Source organism: Streptopelia decaocto (genome assembly GCF_964273445.1).
Source record: "Streptopelia decaocto genome assembly, chromosome: 1".
In the NCBI taxonomy this organism is placed as follows: Eukaryota; Metazoa; Chordata; class Aves; order Columbiformes; family Columbidae; genus Streptopelia; species Streptopelia decaocto.
The window spans coordinates 189,760,178-189,785,684 of NC_138663.1; the positions used below are offsets into that span (position 1 = coordinate 189,760,178).

General features: G+C 42.2%; 2 protein-coding genes across 3 annotated transcripts in view; one reads left to right on the plus strand and one right to left on the minus strand.

Moving 5' to 3' along the window:
- POMP (proteasome maturation protein) overlaps positions 1 to 25,507 on the minus strand; it is a 138,661-nt gene that overhangs the window by 88,831 nt on the left and 24,323 nt on the right. The gene's annotated exons all lie outside the window — the stretch shown is intronic.
- Positions 1 to 25,507, plus strand: part of FLT1 (fms related receptor tyrosine kinase 1) — a 118,135-nt gene that overhangs the window by 43,554 nt on the left and 49,074 nt on the right. For both annotated transcript variants that reach the window (XM_082043209.1, XM_082043210.1), the window contains exons 11-12: positions 15,401 to 15,515; positions 24,410 to 24,518. In XM_082043209.1, coding sequence (XP_081899335.1) covers positions 15,401 to 15,515; positions 24,410 to 24,518 — 224 coding nt within the window. The remainder of the gene's footprint in view (positions 1 to 15,400; positions 15,516 to 24,409; positions 24,519 to 25,507) is intronic.

Sequence of the window (25,507 nt, forward strand, 5' to 3'; positions counted from 1 at the left end):
TCTACCTTAAGCTGATAAACCCTTACAGACAACCATTATCCAGCGTATGGCCATAGGGATTCTCAGAAAGCTACGGGACAAAGCACACACTTTGAGTAAAAAGACGCTGTTGCTCCAAAGACCTTGCAGTGCACAGATCTGTTTGCTCCAAGTTGTGCTTAACTTCACATCACTTGAGTAGTATCACTGCAAGATGGGGAATGATGCATAGTGCATAAATTAGATGGTTCTATTTTTGAAGCACTGTTGCCTATGGGGTCCTTAATAAAAACCATTAGGTTATCTGGCTGCTTACTTCAATTTCTGTTCCAGTCAGTATTTCTGTTTCAAAAATCTAAAAATACTTTGGTGGATTCCGTTGCTTTTAAATAATATGCAGATGTATTTTAATGCTTTGTGGTTAGTACAATAAATTTGCATAACTCTCATCTCTATATCATTCAGGCCAATAACAGGAGGTCAGCCAAATTAAACAGTTTTCATAGTTTCCTGGTAGCAAATTAAAAAAAAAAAAAGCTGTAAAATTGCTCCACAAACTTGACTTTTTGGAATGTGGAGAGACCAACGTCATTAATATTCCCTGTTCTTCATTTTCTGCTGAAATTACTTTGCTTAAAGCAACTCTATTGCCATCAAATAACCTTCTGTTAGGTAGCCAGATAACTAGATGGATAGATGGAAATAATCTCTTCTGATGTTCACCCCAGCAATGAAGCTCAGCAAAGTCAAGAAAAACTGTCTGGGGAAAAAAGTAATGTTTGGGATTTTTTTTTGAAGCTTACGAAAAACTGGTAAATTCAGAGATAACAGGCAAAAGACAGTTGAAGATTCAGTGAGAGTTAAAATAAAATGATATTTAAAAAAATAAATACTGGTCTGTCTTAACTGATCAAGAAACTTCTTTTTCTGTGCTATCTTACTCCAACTTAATCTGTTGCTCTGCAGCAGTCACATACATTCCCAGGCTGGGCAGTCCCCAGTCGCTCAGTGGATACAGCAGAAGACAGCATGAGGGACACTTACCCTGCAGTAGCCATCAGCCTCTTTGGCCCCTTGTCTACCACCCTGGAGTTGTTCTTTCTGGCCACTTTTTCCTCAGGCTGGGTTGTCAGCAGAGGGGCAGCCAGCGGCAGGGCTTGTCTTTGGAGCCAGCTGGGCTGGGCTCCACCTAAAACTCACCAGCTCTGAGGCTGAAGAATGAGCATCTGCACGGTGGGAATGTGCTTGATGTTAATGGTTCTTGACATGAATCTCTTCAGCAGATTTGTGTTTATCTTAAACTGGTCTGGCAGAGATTGCCAAGAAAGGCACGTGGGATATTGATATTGTTCAGTGAAAGCACTGGTTTCCTCAGCGGTTGTTCAGTGTCATTTGGGGGCAGTTTCTCTCTCTGGACATTTCCATGCGGGCAGTTCAAGAGACGTCTTCATCACTCTCTGCCCAAGATTTGACTGATTGGCCATTCAGAAACTGCAAACAGGTATAACACTGAATTTTTACCTTGGGTGTTCTAACTCTCCCACCACCTTGCCACCTCCGTCTCTCCTTTAGCTATCAGTTTTGTTTAGCCTCAAACCTAAGGTCAGATTACTATCTTCTGCAGAGATACAGAAAACCTGAAAATACCATAATGAAAGTGCATGGCCAGACTCCCACCAGCTTTGGTGAAAGAGGAGGCAGGCCATGTGTGCACAGCGGTCTAATTGCATTTCTGCATTTTTTATGTCAGTGTCTTAATAAGGGATTGAAAGGCAGAATCATTAGGATGTGCTTGGATAGATTATCAGGGGAAACCAGATTTGGAACATCAGTGAGGTATGTAAAATGAACAAGTAAAGAACAAATGTTAATTATACTTAATTAGAAATGTACTGAACCACCTGAATTTAATTGTGGATGTCTGCAAACATTGATGCCCATTAGTTTGTCCACGGTGACTGTTTTTGTTCCCCATGCCACCTTCTATTTTCGGGAAAGGGAAGTCTGAGTCCTTAGAGCTGGTAAAAGTAGGTCAGATGCCATTAATAAACAGGTAGTTCAAAAATGCCTTTGTTTAATTTGACATGTGGCCAGATCCTCAGCTCTAAATTCACACTGGCTGAGGATCTGGCTGGTGGCATTTGTGCCTTCCACTCTCTACTACAAGAAAATCCTTTTACAGTGATCTAGTAATGTAAAGGTACTTAAAATGGGTACATCAAAGAATATGCTAGCTATTCCCTTATTTTCCTACAGTTGGGGAAATAGATTAGCATAAATAAAAAAATCCGACCCTGGGTTTTTCACATATTTTTTAAAAAATGCAGAGAAACAGACAGATGTACATTGCAGCAGCTTGGACTGGCAGAGAATTTGAAGCCAAAAGAAAGAGAGAAGTGCAATAGCATCTGATCTGCTTCAGCTTGAGCAATTTGCTAAAGCATCTCATTCTGTATTTCCTCTGTAAGCCAAAAGTCAATGCTTGCTTGTGAACACCTTCTATCCTCTGCAAACAGCTAGGAGGACCATATCCTTGTTCTCAGTCAGTAGTCTGGAATTTTTTTACATTTTTAAAATACCTTATTTACAAAATACCATATGAATCGGACCTGTCATATGCATATGGATAAGCTTGATAAATACATGCTGTACATTGAATGTGTCCTCAAGGTAACACACTGATGAATTTATTCTGCAAGCTGTAAATGATTTGATTTTGAGTCTTAGCTGAACTAGAAGCTTAAGCTTTCAGATTTTGATATTGCTAGTTTTCAAATCACTTTAACTCAAAGTTTTTCAGGTTTAATAGGAAATGTTTTAAACCAAAATGCATTATGTTGCCCAAGTAATCTTTTTCATTGGTCATTGATCAAACCTAAAATATAAGAGCTACAGTAACATCCGGGTGGTCAGGGGTTCTTTGGTTAGTATCACACTTCTAATCCTCGCTCTCCTACTTTTTTTGCATTTGCTGTCCTTTCTTTTTTTCTTTTTTTTTTTTTTTTTTTTTTCTCCTGGTTCCTTCACAGGGTGGTCTCTTGGCTTTACTAGGGACAGTCTGACACCTAGTCTTAAGGAAGAGCAAATAAGGGTCATGGACATGTTTAGACATTATTTTTCAGTTTTTTACTCACTGTTGCCCAGCCCATAGAATCTAAAGCGTGTGACAAAGCTGTACATGGGGATTGCACGTCGTGAGTGAGGCCCCGCACGCTGGCGGTGCCCGAGCCTGTGGGACGTCCCAGCCTGTAGCCAGAAACTTGCTCCTGTACTAGCAGGGGCTCTTGGCCAAAGGAAGGCACCAGGTCAAACTCTGTGTGTGCTTAGGAGTGATTACAAATGGAGTACTATTACTGGATTGAGTACACCTTTTACAAAAATATACAAACTTTAGTTAGCATCCTTTTTCCTTTTACGTGTACGCCTTTCAAAAAGCATTTGCAGAAGGCTTTGAACAGACACGGCGTATGGGGTAAGGTCACGCTCAGAAAAAAATATTCAGTTAAAAAATAGAACACAGAGGTTAAGAGGGAGCAGCCAGTTCTTGCAGGGTAGGGAGGCAACCAGTGAAGTTTTTCGGGAGATGGTGCTGGGGTCTGTACTTGTCAACATGTTCAGAAATAACCTGGAAAAGGTGGTAAGGAGGTGACAGAGTTTGCTGATGATATGAAGTTATTCAGATTTGTAAGGATGAGAGCTGATTGCAAAGAAATGCAGAACTATCTGAATCTGGGTATCTGAGTGATAAAGCGGCAGATGAAATTCACTGAAGATAAATGTGCATGATGTACACAGGAAATAACAAGCTGACTTTCACACGTAAAATGTAAGGGCAAAAAGTCTGTACATGTGGAAAAGCTGTTGGCTGATCATTGCTACCACAAAGAGAGATCTGAGCATTGTGATAAAAGGGTCTATGAAATTGATCACAATCATGATCAGCTCAAAAAGCAAATAAAATGTTAGAAATTACCAGGAAAGAAATAAAGAACAAAATAGAAAATGCCACAATAACTCCACATAAATCCATAAATGACTGACATCTTTTATTCTATGAGCATTTTTGACCCTTTCATCTCAAAGGATGCAGCCAAACTGGGAGACACACCAGGAGAGGCGACAAAAAGAATCAAAGGAATTTCAGGGAATGAGAGGAATGTGTCAGGGACAAGTGAGGAGGGAGGTCAAGGCTCTGCAGACCAAAAAAGAGGTGACTTGGGGGCTACATGATAGAGATCTGCAGAGCCGTAAAGGACACATGTCTGAAGACGAGTTTTATGTGTCTTTTCCAGCTTAGAAAGCAGGGGCCATTCAATGAAGCCAGGAGGAGTGAAATTCCAAACAGAAAAAGGAAATGACTCTTCATGCAGTGGGTAGCAGATCTGTGAAGCTCCTTGCCAGGGCATTTGTAAAATTTGCATAAAGTCTTGGAAGAGAAATCTGCTGAAGTATAGAAATGACCTCTGTTGTGGGAAGCTCTTGAGCTGATAATAATTGGTGACTGGGGGAGTAGTAGGAGGAAGTATCTGAAGTTAGTCCTGCTCTTACTCATCCCCAACCATCTGCTTATGGTCATTGTTGAGACAGGATATGGGGTAGATGGATCTTTGGTCTTATGTCCACATCTGTCAGTATTTTCTCTTCCTGTTTCCCTCTAATCAACTCCCCTCTCTCCTTAAAAATGTTTCCCTTCATTCTTTCTCATCCTTTCCTTGTTTTCTGCCTGCACTTCCAGTCCCTCACTCCAGTCAGCCTGCAGTTGCTCTCAGACCCATACTTGCAGTGAAGCTAAAAACAAACCATCTTGAAAAACACAACCTCAATGCAGCAAGAGCTCTTTCATCTCCTCTGCTGATCACTAGAAAATGAAAAGGGTGTTAGTCATGCTTCCAGCTTGTCAACAAGACAGGGAATATTAATGACTGTGTTAATAGATTAGTAAAGAATTACTCCGTTCTAGAGCCAAAAGGATCCAGACAGGACAGCAGAGAAAATTTCAGCATTATGAGAAGGAAGGTGTTGGGAGTACCTGGATCTTGAAGTTTATAGATGTGAGGTTATGCCTAGAAGTGAGCTGTTAGGAGTGACTTGTGCATGGAAAATAACTTATGCTGGAAGTGTCTGAACAACATCTCTGACTTTATATAGAGGAAACTTATTTGGAAATAGAAGAAACAGAGTAAGTGTGGACATTGTATGTAGAAGTTTCATGGTCTTTCTCTTTAGGTTTCTGACTGCTCAATCAAATCAGAAAACACCTCTTCCTTTCAGCACAACACAGACTATTAAAATCAAATGGCTTTTTCCAGCAAGAAGTTCTAGGTGCTTGTGGAAACCTTGAGTGATTAAGTCTGTAGTTCCAGCCAACATTCATTTCCTCTGTGGAGGGCATGGTTGATGCTCTCAGAGAGATAAAGTGAAGGCTGAGTCACAGTGACCACATGGAAGATGAGAGTGATTATAGTCCAGCAAAGGAGGAAGGGAAAGGAGGCAGACAAGGAGAAATGAAGGAAGGATTGACTGAATCGTGATGGTGTTGTGTGTCTATGAGGAATGCTAAGCAGTGTGAAATGGGAAATAGAGGGTCAAGAAGCAAAATATAGTTATATGATAACCAACTCAAGGTAAGAAAATTTCAGGTCAACTCAGGATGTGCAAAAAATTGAAGAATTACTTTCAAATGCTGTTAGGTTCCCTGATGGCCAGGGGTCTCAAATACTGGCATAGAAGTTGGAAGTAAAATGTGTTTTTGGTGACCCTTAGCTTCAGTCATGTGAATGTTTTGTTGTGAATAGCTGGTGTTGCAGGGTGTTCAAGTGTGCAACTGTAGAAGTGATTTTTTTCCTGTGGAAATGTGAGCACGGGTTGATGAAGGGTTGAAAAGTGGGTTAGGTTAGACTCCTGTTGATCCTGCTGCTTCTTTTGAGATAATTCAGATCAATCAGCTTTATGTGGTAGCATACTGGGGTAGTTCAGGACAAGCCATAATGTTTGGAAAGGATGACTGTGAAAGGGAAACACCATTCATTCATTTGGTTGAATGTAGACAATAGTGGGAAAGACAGTGTGCCGCTTTCAAACAATTTCTTTTTCCGTAGAGCCATGGTGATATGCAGCAACACCATGATTGCCATATCCTCTACTATTTTCAAAGATGCTCACCAGGAGGATGAGACATTGAGAATGTCGGGGATCTCCCCTACAGAATGTGCTTTCCCTCTAAGTATCCCCCTCAATGGGGACACAGATCATCCTACAAAAAAGAAAACAACTCAATCCCCAATCTGTAAACTGAGCAGTCCACCAGGGCCCCAACCCAGCCTAATGCAGAGGCCAATGAGAATCCTCCAGCAACCCTGCAACTCATCAGTGAATAACTTTTCAGCACAGCTAATAGTGTCCTTGGTCACAAGATACTCCCACTATGGAGGCAGAGGTTGAGGAGTGGTGATGGAGAATTGCTACTCTTTGAGAGTTGTGAGCATGTTTGAAGTGAGATGGGTTAGTGATATCCCATCTGTTCTTGGTAGCAAAATGTTGACACTGCAGTGGACAGCAGTAGGGACCAGTGACAGCGAGAGCAGAGAGGTGAAGGGTTGAAGAATGAGACATGCAGAGGAGGAATCTGCACCACTCTCACCTGGACTGCTTGTTTGGCATTCCTTGCTAAGCTCCTAAATAAATATAAATAAACAAACTGCAATTTATGATGTAAACTGCATCCAGCTCCTACTATTTGCAGAAGATTTCCTCCTAGCTCTACTAACTCACCTACTCTGTGTGAGCATGTGTATCAGGGAAGATGCCTGGGATGAACTCCCATCTGACTGCAGCTTTGCCACTGAACGCAGTGGGGCCAGCATTTTGACCTCTAACCAAAGATTTTTGACCTAAAAAGGGAACACTTGGACCATAGCTCCTTACTGCATGAGTACATTATAGTGGTACAGCCAAAGCTCGTGGAGCACGCTGGCAGGGAGCCAGCACAAGTTCTCCCCCTCCACCCCCCCTAAGCACATTTTACAACCTGAACATGCTCCCTGCTACTATTCTCCCTCACAGTTTCCTGCCTCAAAGTGACTCAGTATTGCCCAGGACACGTGGCTACACCAGCCCTGCACTAGCAATTGCATGGTGCTGGACGCCGAGGGACAGAGCAGGCAAGGGCCATTTCACTCAGATTTCTTCAATAACTTCCAAGTGGAAAACAGTTCCTATATATTCTTTACAATTCCAGGAATTTCCAGAGTTCCTGTCTTAAAGTTAGTGTTGTCACCACTGCCTCTTGAAAGACATGAGTCAGCCCAAGTTGAATTTGTAATAACATTGCCCTGATGCTTCCAGGGATTGACCGCTGCCCTAAAAAAAAGATAGATGCTGAGAAAAATATTGTGCTTGCCATTAATCACTCTCAAAAATGGTCACCATCCATGACATGATGGCTTCCTCTTTCTCCTAGTACTGGTGCAATTGCCAAATACTACCTCAGTAAACAAGAGTGTGATTGAGGCTGCCGGTGGCTTTTTCAAGAGGAATTCTTAGAGAACTGAATCACAGAATGGTTGGGGTTGGAAGGGACCTCTGGAGATCATCTAATCAACCCACCTGCTAAAGCAGGTTCACCTAGAGCAAATTGAGCAGGATCGCGTCCAGACAGGTTTTGAATGCCTCCAGGAAAGGAAACTCCACAACCTCTCTGAGCAGTCTGTTCCAGTGCTCTGTCACCCTCAAAGTAAAGAAGTTTCTCTTCATGTTTAGATGGAACCTCCTGTGCTTCTGTCTGTTCCCGTTGCCTCTCATCCTATTGTTGGGTACCACTGAAAAGAGTCTGGTCCCATCCTCTTGACACCCACCCTTGAGATATTTATAAGCATAAATAAGATCTCCTCTCAGCTTTCTCTTCTCCAGGCTGAACGGACCCAGCTCTCTCAGTCTCTCCTCATAAGAAAGATGCTCCAGACCTGTGATCATTTCTGTAGCCCGCCACTGGACTCCCTCCAGTAGTTCCTTGTCCTTCTTAGACTGGGGAGCCCAGAACTGGATTCAGTACTCCAGATGCATCCTCAACAGGGCAGAGTAGAGTGGGAGGATAACCTCCCTCAACTTGCTGGCCACACTCTTCGTGATGCATCCCAGGATACCATTGGCCACAAGGACACATTGCTGACTTATGGTCAACTTGTTGTCAACCAGAACTCCCAGGTCCCTCTCTGCAATGCTGCTTTCCAGCAGGTCCGCCCCTAACCTGTACTGGTGCCTGGGGTTATTTCTCCCCAGCTGCAGGACCTTGCACTTGCCCTTGTTGAGCTTCATTGGGATCCTCTCTGCCCAGTCCTTCAGTCTGTCCAGGTCTCGCTGAATGGCAGCACAACCTCTGGTGTATCTGCCCTTCCTCCCAGCTTGGTATCATCAGCAAACTTGTTGAGGGTGCACTCAGTCCCTTCACCCAGGTCACTGATGAACAGGTTGAACAAGACTGGACCTAATACTGACCTCTAGGGAACCCCACCAACTACAGGCCTCCACCCAGACTCTGCACCATTGATCATAACCCTCTGAGCTCAGCAATCCAGCCAGTTATCGATCTATCTCACCATGCCTTAATCCAGTCCACACTTCCTGAGCTTACTTAGGAGGATGTTATGAGAGACAGTGTCAAAAGCCTTGCTGAAGCCTAGGTAGACAACAACCACTGCTCTCCCCTCATCTACTCAGCCAGTCATAGAAGGCTATCAGATTGGTCAAACATTATTTCGTCTTGGTGAACCCATGCTGACTACTCCTGATAATCTTATTTTCCTCCACATGCTGGGAGATGATGTCCAGAATGAGTTGTTCCATCACCTTTCCAGGGATGGAGGTGAGGCTGACTGGCCTGTAGTCTCCTGTGTCATTTTTCTTGCCCTTTTTGAAGACTAGAGTGATGCTGGCTTTCTTCCAGTTCTCAGTCACCTTTCCTTTTCTCCACAACCTTTCAAAGACGATGGAGAGCAACTTAGCAATAACATCTGCCAGCTCTCTCAGCACTCGTGGGTGCATCCCATCAGGGTCCATGGATTTATGGATGTCCAGTTTGCCTAAACAATCTCTAACCTGATCCTCCTCAACCAAGGGAAAGTCTTCCTTTCTCCAGACTTTCTCTCCTACATCTAGGGTCTTGGATTCCTGAGGGCTGGTCTTAGTGGAATGGGATGTTACAGGAAGGAAAGATTGCAATAGCCTCTGGCATCATGCAGGAGGGCTTGGGAGGGAGGAGCTGAGATTTTGAGAGGACAGAAGATGAGTATTTTTTTCAACTGTTTTGGGGATGGAGGCTCTTCTGCTGGTATTTGTCACAGTACTACTTGAACTGCAAATTAAAGAACTGTCTCCAGAGTGGGGAAGAAGATGTGTCTGGACACAAGCTGGGTCTAGGGCTTTCATTTAGGACTGTCTGTCGTATGGAGTGCCAAGTCTGTCCTGTATATAAGTAGAAAAATCCTTTACCTTAGCTCCTACTCTTTACTGTAAATCACCAGGATGACAACAAAACTACTTGTCTTCTGAGATCAGTAGTTTCATAGGCAAGACTTTATCTTGGAGCTGGTTTGCAGTTTGATTTCAGTGAAATATATCAAGATGACATGAAGTACACTCTTACCCTGGAAAATTTTCCCTGTCGATAGTTATAAATATACCACACTGTTGTGCTTGGCATGCTGTATGCTAATAGAGGTGAGGGCTCTAAAACTCATTAGGAAAGGGAGCAGGCTGTGGAGCAGAGTTAGGACAGTGTGAAGCTAAGGTTGATAACCATGGCCTTGTCCAGAATAGGCCATGGGAGTTTTCTTATCTCACTTTGGCAGGAGGTGCTGTTAGCTTCCTGTGCGAAATCAGGAGCATAAGCTGCTTTCCTCTTGTTGTTTCGCTTCCTCCGCTACACAAGACGGTTCCCAGCACTGTGATTATCTTTGCATCTTCAAACATGGCACACTCTGCTTCCTCAAGGGCTTGATGTATTCTTGAGAAGCAGGCTGGCTCCCCTCCCCCAGGCCACTACTCTAGGGCCCCCACCAACCAGTGCCAGCTCCGCACATCGCAGATCTTTTACAAAGATGAACTTACTTCTGGTTGCATAAATCTCCCCCTAGCCTTTCCAAAGAAGTGTAAATTCCGAAAGCTAAGGGCAGCAAGCAGGTCTGCTGGCGGAGCTCACCCCGCGCTGCAGGCAGCCGGACAGGCAGGGCGTGCTGCAGGCTTCCCCCAGCACCAGCAGAGCTGTCTCACCCCTCCTTTCCCCCATGCTGGGCTTCTCAAAACCTGCAGGGAAGTTAACAGCTTCTGTTTTTACAAAGGAATAGCCTATCTCTCAGGCTTTTGACTCAGAGGGCGAAGCGTGCCTGTGTGTGCGGGTGCGTGCGTGTGCACAGAGGCAACGCACATGCAAGCACGCACGCAGGCACATGGAAAAAAACTGCTTAGGGGTGAGAAACCTCACTGCTCTCTTTCTCCTAGTACTTGACTAAGACAGTAGAGTCTGGTTGCCTTGCTCTGAGATTGTATAATGTTTATAAACATACATTTGTACACATACCTCCTTAGCATTTTTATATAGGATCTCTACACGTGCGTAATTGCACCCACAAACTAGGGACACGAAAGGATCTGCAGGGAAACAGGTGTAAGAAGTGCTTAGAAATGTGCTGGCAGATATTAGCTTGTTTATCAATCTCTGTGCACACTGTGTGCTTTTTCATTAACCTGACGGTAACCCTGCTCTGAGCTTTCCTGAAGATGCAAAGCAATGAGGTTCATCCCACAACAAAACATTTCAGGAATTCATGCATGCCAGAGATATGTGGAGTAAGATTCAGATATCCAAAATTCAGTGGGATTTCCCTGCAAACACATGCAATTCTTGCTAGAAAAAGGGTACCCTTGCTATTTTACTGCGTGGATAGTTTGAAGTAACTTGTAATTTCTTTACAAAAGCATAAAAATATGTAGCTGATGTCATCTGAGGACACATGCAATGAAACATCAATTGACTTAACAGGAAGATTATTGTGTATTTTGATCCCAGCCAGAGTAAATTTTTTGTATTTTCGTTTTTCTCTCTTTCCAAGTATTTGTACTTAACACAAACATTTGGCTTGATGACTACATCTAAGTTCAGTGGAACCTTCTCCCTTTCTGTTGCAAAATGCCTCTTGTTAGAAGTTGAAGTCAGGTTAGGAGACAGGACTCTTAATTACTACCATTTGTCCCCTCCCCATCTCTACCTGATGCTGCTGGCTTAACCACTGGCAGCAAGAGGAAGGGTGACTGAGTACTAACCTGAGTAACCAGATCAGGAGACTGGACGTGGCTTGTGTTCTCTGTCCCTAGGGCCCTGGTGAAAATGAGTTTGACACCCCTGCCCAAGGCTGTGTTAGTGTATTTGAGGTTAAAGTGAGAGCATTTGGCAGCTGAAGAGATGAAGCATCTGGTTCTACATCCAAAGGGATGAGTCTGAGTCTTGCCCTAGACTTTGGCAGCTGTGCTGCAACTGATTATAAACCTTTGCCGGTCCAGCAGACTGTGGAGCCGAAGTGACGCGTACGACAGTGCTCACATCTCCCGCTGTGCACTGCGGCCTGTTGATTAATGTAATCCTAGCTTGATTGTGACTCCTTTTTTATTAAAACCATGGACAACAACTATTAAGTGTATTCAATTTTCTACTGTAATTGCATTAACATTGTAATTGGCAGTTCGGAGATAGTATGGTACGTGAAGTCAGTAGAGTTCATATATATGTGCCTCCAGGGCTAATATTTCATCTAGTGTTTTACATGTGTTTTTCTTGTTATTGTGATGTTATTGTAATTATGATGGTGGTTTGTATTATGGTATTAATGAGTAATCAGCACCCCATTGTGCTAACCATCAACAAAGACATAACACTGTCCTCATTGCTAAGAAATTGCAATCTAAATGTATACAGTCTTTTTCAAGGAATCGTGAGGAAGAGTGTAATAATAACTAAGCCTGGAGGCTCCAGAGCTGCAAGAAAGGAGACTGGAGATGTCTTTCAGAGCTGCACAAGCAGTTTCTGAACATGCATTGCACCTTCTTTCTGTCCTTTAAAAAACATGTTTCTGTAAGGTTTTCTATAGTAAAGAGCACAGATTTTCAGCCTTGTAACGAAGAAACATAAATTCATTCTGTGGGGAAAGGTGCTGGTTTTCATCTGTTTGAAAGGATAAATATTAAAAAAAATAGATATATTATGAATGACGTGAGATTTTGGGTTCTCCGTCTTCCTATTCAGAGATCACCAGAATATCCAGTCACAAGTATGTGCTTTTGATACCGCCTGTTTGTGTGCTCACAGTACTGGCATCATGAAATAAGTTCAGATATGTGCTATGGCATGGAAATGTTATCAGCTTACCAGCATTATCATGCCTTCTGTAGCCTAGTCTTGTTGCAGAATCAAACTTCTTAGAGCCTTAAATGTGTAAAGTAAATGGCATCTACCTTTCTGAACAATTTTAAGCAGTTTTTCACATCTGAATGCATCACCAGTCTCAATGCAGCTGTCTTTCATCCACTCTGGCTTCAACAGTCATGTATTAGAAGTTGTCTTTTAAACCAGAGTCGGGAAGAAAGGGCTTTCTTAGAATCAAAGAATCACAGAATGTCAGAAATTGGAAGGGACCTATAAAGATCATCTAGTCCAATCTCCCTGCTGGCGCAGGAACACCTAGGTGAGGTTACACAGGAAGATGTCCAGGCAGGTTTTGAATGTCTCCAGAGAAGGAGACTCCACAACCTCCCTGGGCAGCCTGTTCCAGTGTTCTGTCACCCTCACTGAGAAGTTTCTTCTCATATTTAAGTGGAACCTCCTGTGTTCCAGTTTGTATCCATTGCCCCTCGTCCTACCACTGGTTGTCACCAAGAAGAGCCTGGCTCCATCCTCGTGACACTCACTCTTTACATATTTATAAACATTAATGAGGTCACCCCTCAGTCTCCTCCAAACTAAAGAAAACCAGCTCCCTCAGCCTTTCCTCGTAAGGGAGATGCTCCACTCCCTTAATCATCTTCGTTGCTCTGTGCTGGACTCTCTCCAGCAGTTCCCTGTCCTTCTTGAACTGAGGGGCCCAGAACTGGACACAATATTCCAGGTGTGGTCTCACCAGGGCAGAGTAGAGGGGAAGGAGAACCTCTCTCAACCTACTAACCACCCCCCTTCTAATACACCCCAGGATGCCATTGGCCTTCCTGGCCACAAGGGCACAGTACTGGTCGTCCTGCTGTCCACCAGGACCCCCAGGTCCCTTTCCCCTACACTGCTCTCTAATTCGTCATTCCCCAACTTATACTGGAACCTGGGTTGTTCCTACCCAGACGCAAGACTCTACACTTGGCCTTGTTATATTTCATTAAATTTTTCCCCACCCAACTCTCCAGCCTGTCCAGGTCTCGCTGGATGGCAGCCACTCCTCCCAGCTTGGTGTCATCAGCAAACTTGTTGACAGTTCACTCTATTCCTTCATCCAAGTAATCAATGAATATATTGCATAATATTGGTCCCAGTACTGACCCCTGAGGCACTTCACTCAATACAGGCCTCCAACTAGACTCTGCCCCACTGACCACGACTCTCTGGCTTCTTCCCTTCAGCCAGTTCACAGTCCACCTCACTACCCAATTGTCCAGACCACACAGCAAGGATGCTGTGTCAGACTGTGTCAAATGCTTTACTGAAGTCAAGGTAGACCACATCCACTGTTTTGCAATCATCTATCTACCTCGTTATGGCCTCATAAAAGGCTATGAGGTTGGTCAAGCATGACTTCCCCTTGGTGAAGCCATGCTGACTGTCATCTTATTGCTCCCTGTCCACACTACATGTATGAATGACCTTGGCCTGCTCCTGTTTTTTGACTTTTTCGTAGAATCATAGAATGTCCTGAGTTGGAAGGGACTGACAAGGATCATTGAGTACAACTTCTGTCCCTATGTATGACAACCCACAGTTCATACCATGCATCTGAGGGCGTTGTCCAGTCTCTTCTTGAACACTGTCAGGCTCACTGAGCCTCTCAATGCATGTCAAGAAATTTGGGCAGACAGTCATATATCTGTGCTAATGATTACAGCCCAAATTAGTTTACATATCACCATTTCTTTAAGCTGTAATATCTGATAAGACACTGGCCAGCTTGACACAAAGCTGCACAATTAAAAACAAGCATGCAAAGTTAGTGTACCATTGATATTATAAACAGCACAAAGTTTAAGCAAACTGCATAGTTAGCTGAAGGGAAATGAACCTCATTCTTTGGTCATGATTGCATCACACGCTGTTATCCAGTCACTGGGCTTTAAAGTTCATTTTTCCAAAGAGCTGATATACATGTCAGAACTATTTGACTGCAGATACTACAGTCATTATCTTTCAAATCCATGGAAGATCAAAGGAACATATATTTGAAAGAGCTTGACCTTGCTGAGGGGTTAAGCTCCTCTGTTGAAGCTGGAATTGAACAAGCAACAAGTAAATTTTGGATGAAATGCAAAACTAGATATCCTCAAAGAAGAATAGGAACAGACAGCATTTAAGAAGCGTTCCAATATGTTTGTTTCCATGTGTACCAAATTAGGCTTTGGGAAACAAATTAGCTCTACCATGACCACACCTGAATGTTCTGATTAGAAGCCAATTTGTTGCATAAGGCAAAAACATTTTTCCCTGAGATTTCCATTCATTAACATGACTTTGATTTTTTCAGATTAAATGAACATTTAAAACCCTTTGACAATTAGATATAGTTTTGTTTAACATTGTTTTGTGAATTTGCAGGATTACTGTTGTTACTGTGTGTCCTGTAATCATTGAATCCTAGTACTGATATTTTGCCATTTTGTAAATGAACTGAAGAAAACATTCAAAAATGAGAACTTGCATCATTTTTCATTATAACAAAAAAATCCTGCACATAGTGAAACATCATCCAATACATAATGGAATGGATCTTGAAAAAATATAACTTGTCTTGATTTTAATGCTGAAAATAATATGAACTCATTTTTGAAGCCAAGTCTGAATCATGACAATGTCTGAAAGCAGTAGCACCGGAAATGAGATGTTGGTCTTGCATAGCCCTATAATTAGGCTCAGATTCCAAATTCTGAACTCCCAGTCCACAGTGGGTTAAATGTTAACACTGACTCCAGAAAGCTAATATTCAAGGACAGGCTGTGGAAGTGAATCCAAACATAGGGCTCCAAACCTCGAGATTTTATGAAAAGTAATTATACCTGCCTGGTCAACACAGCACCTACAGTTTCTCTGACTGAACACTGTTTCCAGAAGAATCGTTTTGTCTTATGTGGTGAATGTTTCAGTCTATCACCGAATCAATAAAACTTCAATTTTTGTTGTCTTCAGGCATGGCTTTTGCTCTTATACCAATGGATCTTTTGTCCTGAAAGCTGACAGCAACATAGGAAACAGGATCCAGAGCATCACTGAGAGAACAGCTGTAATAGAAGGCAAAAATAAGGTAAGATTCCTAGAAGGAGATAATGTTTCCATGTGACAGTATGAGTTGAAAAGACACTTTAAGATGCTATCATGTAACAGTGAAGAAGCCAGTATCGTTATATTGTTCAGATTTGAAGAGCTGCATACATGCAAATAACTTCCAGCTTCCATACTTGGTATTTGTTTGTTGAGATGTAGAGCTGTACTTATACCTGCGTGCAGTCATATCCAGGTAAATGACAAGTCAGGAGAGTATGTTAGTGGGATTCATCATATCTGCTTTTTAGAGCTGGTCTGTAGTATCTTGGGACACGTCAGGAGCACAGGGGCAGGTTTCCAGGCCATCTTTGCTTTGTTTTGTGACATTGCACGATTTCCTCTATTTTGTTTTTTGTTTGGTTTTGGTTTGGTTTTTTTGGTTGTTTGTTTTTTGTTTTTTTTTTTTTTTGGTGGTGGTGGTGGTTTTTTCTTTTGTTTTGTTTTGGTTTTTTCCTATGAGTATTAAACAATTTACTCTCATTAGAGAGTTTATTCATAGATGTGGTCCTAGATTATTCAATGACCAGGTCTTTTCTTACAATAAAAAGTTTAGAGGGCCAAATGAATTCAAATTACAGAAGAAGACTTTAAGAGACATCTCAGTCAGAAACAGTATGGTGGGATTCATCCCAGCTGAATTAACTGTCCAAATGTTGTGTCTAGTCCAAGTTGGGCTGTGGGGAGATGCGGGCACTTCTGAAGGATGAGTAGGCCTGTCATCTGTTGGTGTCTAATGTGGGAAAGCCAATGAAATTAAATTACCAAGGGGCATGGGGGATTCTCCATCAGATAAAACCTTTAAATCAAGGTGTTTTCCTGAAGGATGCCCTAGATCCCTGGGTTAGACATGTGACTGATTTGGTATGGTTGATTGAGTGTGCTATGGAGGAGTTCAGGCAAATATGCACAACGCCATGCTACTGTCATAGCATCTGTTTTTTCACACTAGTTGGGTTTGTGGCAACAATGGCTGAAGAAATAGATTTTAAAGCCTACCTTATTCTAGGCCTGTCATTTCTAAGGACACTGAAGTGCTTTTTGTGATCTAAGGACTCCAGGGATATAGGTCTCCTTTCCCAGGTGGCTGCTTCCATCTTCTGCATGTGAAAATGGATATAAACTGTAATTACTCTAATGTTAGAGCCCTTTCACAGACTGCAGAGTAAATAGAGCTTTGCGTGTGACCAAAAATCAGGCCTGGGACTGCATTTTCTCCTGCTGTTGTATTATTTAGAAAGTACAACAGGTGTTCATGGCACTGTTCCAGTGCATGGGAATGGGCTGGATCCCAGTGAGGCATTCGATCTGTTTAGTTGGTCACCTCTGTGTGCTTAAAGATTGAGGCAAAGATGGGAGCAAACAGCTTCCTAGGGCGACTATCATAGGAAAGCACATGAAAAATGAGACACAAGGAGGGATTTAAAGGAGGAAATGGAAATATTTTCAGGCACGGGAACACACAGTCTATTCCAAAAGGGTAATGAAGAACAAAATATGATAAGGACCTGTTATTTTCCAGAAGGAGTTTAGCCATGGCTATGGTTGAAGTCTTGCCTGCTCGCAGGGTGCAGAAGGAGCTGTCTAATGACCAGACCTCATTCTCCTTGTGTGCCATGCATTTTGGAGACAGCGGAAGAGGAGTGGCTGAAATGTCAAAGCAACTTCCAGTCAACAGCAAATAAATTCCTCCCTGGAGGAAGATGCTAATAATGGGTCCTTGTGACAGAACTGCAGGTTTTGTTTGAAGTCTTTGGCAAGCAGCCCTTTTTAAAAAAACGTATCCAGAAATGAACCAAGGCATGGTCTCTGCATGTGTTACATGGAAAGTTTTAGCAGTAAAACCTAGTGGCTCTCCTTGGTATTCCTTGTCTTCATGTTGTGTAGTTCATCTAAAAAAGGTTACCTTGCATTGATTAATTCCCTCTGGTCCCTATTCGGGAAGGGAAATTAGAGAAACAAACTCTTTGCTTCACTTTTTCACAGCTTTTCTAAGGTTTCTTCATTGCTGCTGTTCTTCCATAGCTTTTCAAGCACAGCTGGATTGCTATTGTAAGTAGAAAATGCTCTGTAAGCCTTGGTTCCTGGCTAAGCTCTGGGTGGCATGATTTATGCACACATAGTTGCTCTAGAACATCCAAGATTTTTTTTTTTTCCATGAGAATCTATAGCTTTTCACTCTTTGCAGTCTGAGAGTCATTCTTGATCTCCCAGACCAAACTCAAAGGGACACACTTCAGACAAAACCCTTCCTCATCTGCTGGGATATTGTAAGACTTTTAATAACACTGAGCTCACTGGATGCAGCACGTCATCACAAGTGTCTGGCTCCAATGAACTGCTACTGTGAGCAGTTCTGCTACTGCAAACAGCTATGAAGAGCTCTCTGAGGCATTTCCACATCAATGGAGTCCTGCTATCTAAACAGAGTGTCTACCCCACTTCCACATCCAAACATCACATGATCACATGCATGGTGAACACAATCTCAAAGCTCAATGGAAAAAAAAAAAACAAAGAAGTAGGAGACAAAGCAGTAGGAAGTGCATGAAGAAACTCAAAAAGTTGCACATTTGGTTTAGCATGAAAGGAGAAATAGAGTTGGCCACAGGATGAGATTATTGTAATCAATGGAAGAGATGAACAAGGAATAGTCAAAAAGTTTCTTTCAACAATCAAGGTAGCTGTTTTCACCTTGCTCAAAGACATTGTGCCAGTTCCACCCATTTCCTGTATGTGCAACATCTGAGTGCCTCCAGTTTGGTGCTTTGCTGTGGTAGGTTGATTTATTGTTTGTTTACCTGTGGTTATCAAGGTAGCCACAAGTATATTTTTTAAGTCAGAAAAACCTCAAACCCTGTGTCTGTACAGTTAAGGTCATGTAGGAAGTCTGTGTTACATTATTCTTCTGGTGACAGAGAAACCATGACAACAGTGTTTTAGTAACTTTTCTGCAGAAGCCTCTCTAAAAAGACATTGAGGAACTGAAGTGGTATAATGGAAGAACCTTGTAATATAAGCCATAATACCTAATCAAAAGACAACTCAAAGTTATTTGATTCCCTTTTGTTCTCATTTCGTTGGAGCGACTTCCTACAAAGCTGGGCTATTCTTAGGCTTATCATGTAAACAGGTCACAGACACTCTCCTGTCATTCACCTCCTAAAAACCATAACTTCATAGTGTTTTCAGCTGAAGCTAACTGCTATGTATAACTCAGGGCTGATACTGAGTATTATTATTATTCTTCGCATAAGCAGTGTTCATTAAAATGTCGATGACCTGCAACAATGAAGTACAAAGAGCTGGTGTATGCACTGATATGGTGCACACATACTGGGCATGTGTTTTCTCCCATGTGTGCAGGCACACACTGGTTTATCAACAGCTTTGAAAGAAAGAGTCAGTACTCTTTGTACAGGGGTGCAAGGGACGGGGAGCTGCAGAAGAGTTGGACAAAGATCCTGGGCATGGAGAATGCACAGAAGAATGCTAAGAAAGTGAGCTCAGGTGGGAGAGAGTAGAAGGTGTTGGCCAAGAAGGAAGGATGATAAATCCAAGGGAAGGAGACAGTAGAGAGGACAGGAATTGAGAACATGGAAAGTTGGAAGGAGTAGGATGAAATCCCCTTGCTTTTGGAAAATAATCTACTGTGGCCACATTCTTGAGCACTTGACATGGGACAGAAGGTCCCTGACTGCCCCACCCCTATACTACTAGAGTCCCACTGACAGTAACAGGTATCATGAAGGCTGCATCTGTGTCACAGTGCGTGCCTCCAGGAACTGTGTATAAAGAATAATAATGCATGAAGTTGTGGTTTGTCATTAATATGTGTATGTATATATATATCTATGGCCTTGTTTTCCACTGCATATGATGTACCTTACTGACACAAGATTTTAGTGGTCTTCTCCCTTGTGAGTACCAAAGCCACTTGACTTCAGGGAAAATGGAAAATAAGGACCCTGTAACAAGATTGTGCATGATCAAACCTAGGCTCGCTCTCATCTATCTCTGGTTTGGCTGGAAATGATGGGTCAATCTGGCATGGCGGTTAGAGTTAAAAACTGTGATCATCCAGCATAAACAGAGTGCTAGATAGTCCAAAGAATCATTTCTCCTTGGACATAAGGTGTGATCATGCAACATAGGATGGGGCCATCTTTTCTGCCTCTTCTATGCTAAGCCCTAAACCTCTAGATCTCTTCCAAGTCCCTTTGTTACTGATGAGACAAGGAAGCATGTGTGTGTCTGTTCTCAGTCCATACACATGACAGCTGTCTGGCCAGTACATCTGTGCTGATTTGCCATCTGGAACCCAAAGCAGAAGAGAAAGCTGTTTAGCTCACTACAACACTCATTTTGATCTTTCTCCTCTACCCAACAGCTGATTTTCAGGAAATGCATGAGATCTTATGAACTTTGATTTGACTGTCAATTTTGGCTGAAATTGGTCAATGGGTTCAAAAATTACTGAGGACATGGAAGAAGGGAGGATACTGGCAAACACATGGACATGCTGGCAGACAGATGGATCGACAGACAGTGTGGTCTTCCTAGGAAGCCAGGCTAAAGATAGCAGTGGGAGTGTAGCTTGTCTCTTTCAGCACAACATAACTTCTCCTGGGGCCTTCCTGAGTGCTACTAGAATCACTGTCAACACTGGGAGGTGCCAGCTGAGCTGAGCCCTTGGTGAGACTAAAACCAGCAGAACTTGGCACTTGCCTCTGCCAAGCTGCGGCTCCCTCCAGCTCCTGAAACTGATCCCCTCCCTCAGTGCGCAAGGAAGGCAAGAATCAGGCACTGCCTTGCTCTGAGACTGTCCCTGGGGAGGAAGAGAGGGGTGCCTGTGGTGTAGCTGTCCATAGCATCATCTCCTCATAAGTCAGCTGGCTGTGTTCAGTCTCATGGCCTTTTGAATGGGATAACATGGGATGGAGAGGGAAACCACAGCTCTGCTTGCTGAACAGCAGCGATTCGCCTGTCTGACCCCAGGGAGGAAGAGGGTGCTCTCCTGCACATATTCATGTCCTGCTGTTGAAGATATTTTGGTGTTTCTTCTGTGGCAGTCCTGTAGGTGAAGTGTGTTGTCCAGATGTTTTACACTTGCGTTCCTTGCCAACACATGAGGCATGCAGATAATATGTCTTCAGCATAAGCAGAACAATCCAATGTTGTGCTGTCAATATTTCAACATGAGTCTTCATAAATAATATTCTTCTAGCCAAAGATTAATCCAGGGCAGTGAGAAGAGTGTATTTTTATTTATTTCCTATTTTAAAAAAAAGGAAAAAAAATTGTTTTCTTGAAAGCATAACTAGGAGGGAATCAGCAATATTGGGCAGACTTGCACTACCCTGATCAATGGTAAAAGGACAGTATTTTGGGTTTTAAATATATGGGTTGTTTAGAGAAGTTAGCACAGCAATCTCTGGATGAAGCATGTTTATGCCTGTGTCTGCAGGGGACTTCTAGGAGTCAGGAAAGAGTCAAGTTACCAACCATTTTCTGAAACCTCCTCTTGCTTCTCTGCCATCAACTACAGCAGTGGGAATCCTCTATCTAAGCTACTTTGAGACATGAAAAAAAATCAAGAAGAACCTCCAGGAGAAGGTCCAGCCCACCCTGGCTCCAAGAACAACTATCATGCCACTTGCTTTGCATTCTCTTTCCCCGGCAGTCTTTTCCTCACCAGTCTCCACCACAAACAAACATGTAATTTCCTCTTCCATCTCAGGATTTCTGCTCAATGCCTCTTTTATTTGCAGACAGAAGCAGCAGCAGAATGTGATTTATTTCCCTCACCTGTGGCTCTGAGGTGAGCCCACAGCATAGTGTTTCAGCTGAGGTGATGAGTGCAGAAAGGAGGAATAAAGGATCAAAGCTTTGATGGTAAATAGGGTTTGTGGACAGATGATGCTCAAGATGTCCAGCATGCCAGGAAGGATTGCTCCTGTTCTGTCATGGAGGCTGGATTTGGACTTTCTCTATGTAACATGGATACTAATCCAGGTCTTCAAACTTTGTTGTAAAACCAGATGATACAAGGCTGTGCAAACTTTTTCTCTTCCTTCTTTTGCTGCAATGGCTGTATGAAGGAATGATGCAGCACAAAGTGATCTCATACAGCCATCATTGCTAAATAAACAGCAACATGCCAGGCTTAGTTTTGTACATACTGCTTCTCTGGTGGGTTTTGGCTGGCATCCACAATGCAGAACACTGACTGCTCCACTGGAGGGCTCACAAACTATTTAAAGAGATGTTATCTTATCCTTATGACTAATTTATAAGCTAAAATATTTATGCAGAGACATACTGTCTCTAAAATATTCTGTTCTGTTGCAAAGTCAGTCTTGCTTTTTCCTAGACACTGTGGCTTTCTCTGGCTTAGTCAAGTAAACATGCCAATGACTACTCTCTACCTCTAATGCCTGTGTTCATAACGTGTATCTCCCTTGCCCTCCAAAGAGGTTGGTTGAAGTTGCCTGTTGGGAGCGATCCTCAGCCCATGCTAGAGGAGTATTTGGGACAGTGCAATTTGGTCAAAACCAAAACAATGCTGAGGAAAAGCATTCAGTTTAAACCATTGAATTTCAGCGCCAAGGAAGGTTCTTTAGGTTTGTTTATTATGCAAGAAAAGGCACAATCTATAACTGCTTCAGTCAGTAATTGCAGTCATATTACTTAAGTGTAACTGTATGTGCCGTCCTCAGTGTAATAAAAGCAATAATCACAGAATAGTGGGCTGGAGCAGTAAAACTTGCATAGGGTGCATAATTTTTCATTAAAAACTAATACCTGATAATGTCAGGACAAAATACAGTTTAATACTAAAAAAAAAAAAAAAAAAAAAAAAAAAAATCAAAACAGCTGGACTAATTGTAGGAGGAATAATTGACACGAATTTTCCAAGCTCAGAAATGCTTCAGTTCTGGATGTAGTAGAACAAAGACAGATGCCCTAGAGTCAGAATCAGAGAGTAATAGCTTAATTCTCCTTCACTGTGCATTTTAGGTTACTCTTCCTACCTGGGTAAAGTTGCTATGAGGTAATACCAAATAATGCAAAAAGAGCTGATTTTGGGGTGAAAAGTGTGGGATGGCAGAATTAGTGTTTAACTGCCCATGTTAGCCCTCTGGCAGATGTTATAGACTTCCTTCTATTTTGAATTAGTGTTGATCAAACAGCAGCAGGAATCCTACTGCTTGGCCTTGTGTCCACACTTTATGAAATTATATTTAAAAACCAGAAGGAATTCAAAGAGAATGACAAAATAAAGACAGGGCTGTAGCCATGCTTTCTAATTATACATTTGTAGAGTTCAGCCTACTGAATTTAGCATAGCAGGATGTTTTTTTTTAAGGGCTATAATTATCTATCAGGTATTGCTGAGCCTCTTTCATCTCATGGAAGAGCCAAAAAGGTAGGTTAGAAAAATTCTAGCTGGAAATAAGGTGTAGTTTGTTAGCAGAGAGGTAGCTGACCATTGAGACAGCTTAACAGGGTAGAAGTCTGTTAGCATCACTTGTAGTCTTGAATTTGCAGTTTTCTAAAACAAGTCTAAATAAAACAATTTGACTCCACTGTGTTTGCTCAACAAGTAGGAAAAGTAATAGACTCGTTCTACTATAGAATGCTTTAGGAAACCAGAACATCTGTATTATTTGAGTGTTCAATAAGGAGTTTGGAGATAGCCATGAAGTCTCTGAGTAGGAGACACAGAAGCAGTGCAAATGATCAGCCAGTGTTTATGTAGATATGTAGATAGCTGGTCTTTATTTATTACTGACTCACCCTCTTGTGCTTGTCTCTGGACTCCAGCAATCAGGCAGACTTAAAATGTATTAGTTGCACAAAAATGATTTTGAAGATTTTTAGAAAAGCCAAATAATTCCAAACAACAGGATTCCGTGGCCACACAATTCCCTTCCATCACTGTCCCAGCTCTGTCTGTTAACTCCAGCCAGCTCATGTTTTACGGAAGAAGTAAAATGGAGTCAGAAAATTAATCTACTAAGTTGTGTCTGAGAGCACATCCCACTGCTGAGCTCCGTATGTGTGCCCCATGTCTCATCTCTGTGCCAAAATGACACCTCAGTTGCTTCTGCATAGCATTCTTCTTTCATTTAGTGCCCAAGCCAAGATCATGACTTTCCATCACCATGAAGGTATAAGTCTTATTATTGCAATGAGGTTTATTTTTCTAAAGGCACATCAAGTCCCTGATCTTCCAAGGTCTCATCTTGCAAGTCATACTACTTTACAAAAGTACTTCATGTGCTGAACCTTTCAAGATGGTGATAGAATACAATATAAAGAAACCCCACATACTATTTTTTAATAATAGAAATATTAAGTCCAAAAAAGGACATGTAAACTTCTCTTTCGCCCCTGTCTTTTATCACCTGACACTTACTTGAGAAAACAAAAGAGAAACCAAGTACATTTAGTGCCAAATTGAGCTATTTTTTTCCCTGAGGCATTCCTCACCTATTTCCTTTGCAGTCTGGTTGACTTACAGGCTGTTCATCTCCTTGGGTGAACCACATTGTGTATTGTTTCATGTTTTCTAGCTTATCATTACCTCAGTGGCAAGAGATAAATCAACCTGAAAGTCATGTTCAAAGATTTTTTATTGTGATAGCTCTGATAATATAAGGGTTTACCAAGGAGCTTGCTTTTTGTTATTCTTCCACACTTTCCAAAACTGCACATGGTGACATCTCCTTAAATAGCCCCAGTGGTACCTATCGCTGAATGAATGGAGGGACTGAATCATTGGACTGTCAACAGTAACTTGGGAAAAAGAGTAGGGAACCTTTAACTGAGCTCCTGATCCAATGAGAGCTAAACCTCTTATTTCTTTTGCAGACTGCTAGCACTCTCGTTGTAGCTGAAGCCAGGTCTTCTGGAATCTACAGCTGTGTGGCATCCAATAAAGTGGGAAAAGCCAGAAGAAATGTCAGCTTTATTGTAACAGGTAAGATCTAGTCCCCACTAGAGCCATATGTGTTTCCTGGTCCTGAAATTATAACTGACAGGCTGTTATGGCTTTTTCATATACCACAGTTTGAAAATAGTAATAATGTGTGCACCTGTAAACTCATACCATGCTTTTGGGTGATCCTGGGGCAGCATTTCACAGCAGCTGGTCTGGATTTCTAAGAAGGACACCAAATTTGGTGAACGACTCATCCCTCCATGACATATCCCACCATGACACAAATTGCTCACACTCATAGCAATCATTCTATATGTGAAATTTTACTGTATTTTCATGCACCAGTAAGCCAGTTTTGTGCGCAACACTGATGATGTCTACAGCCTCATCCTGCTGCCGACCAGAGCAGTGCCAGTGTCTGCAGGCAGCGTGGTAGCAGGGGGGAAATGCCGGGGCTACCTGGGAAGCTTCTCAGCCCTCAGGGACTATGGAAACTTGTAGGTAGAAAAGTGGCAGGGTACAGAGTTTTGCTTCCTCTTCTGAGAAAGACAATCTTGGATGTCATTTGGACCATGGCACTGAGTAGACCCATCATCTTAGCTGAATATATGTTTCCAGTTATTTTTCCATTACTAGATGTATGCAAGTGTTTGCAGGTTCAGAAAGAAATGATTAAATGTTTGATTTCAGGAATTACTGGGGAAAAAAAAAAAAAAAAAAAGAGAATGAGTTTTTGAGAATAACTACTGCATGGGTTAGTAGCACGATGTCTGCAGATGCCATAACAAAGGATTTGTTTTCTGAGGAAAGATATTATTTTGGTTTTATTAACCAAGTGGTACTTCATAGAGCACTTAGGCTGATGACAACGTTCAGTGTAAATCAATAAAGATACGCAATTGCTTCCAGATTATGAGAAAAAACAATAAGGTTAAAATATTCTGATATTTTAATCCCAAAATCATAACCTTGAAGATGAAAGGGAAAAATTATTTTAATGTATCCCATTTAATTTTTTTGTTTCTCTC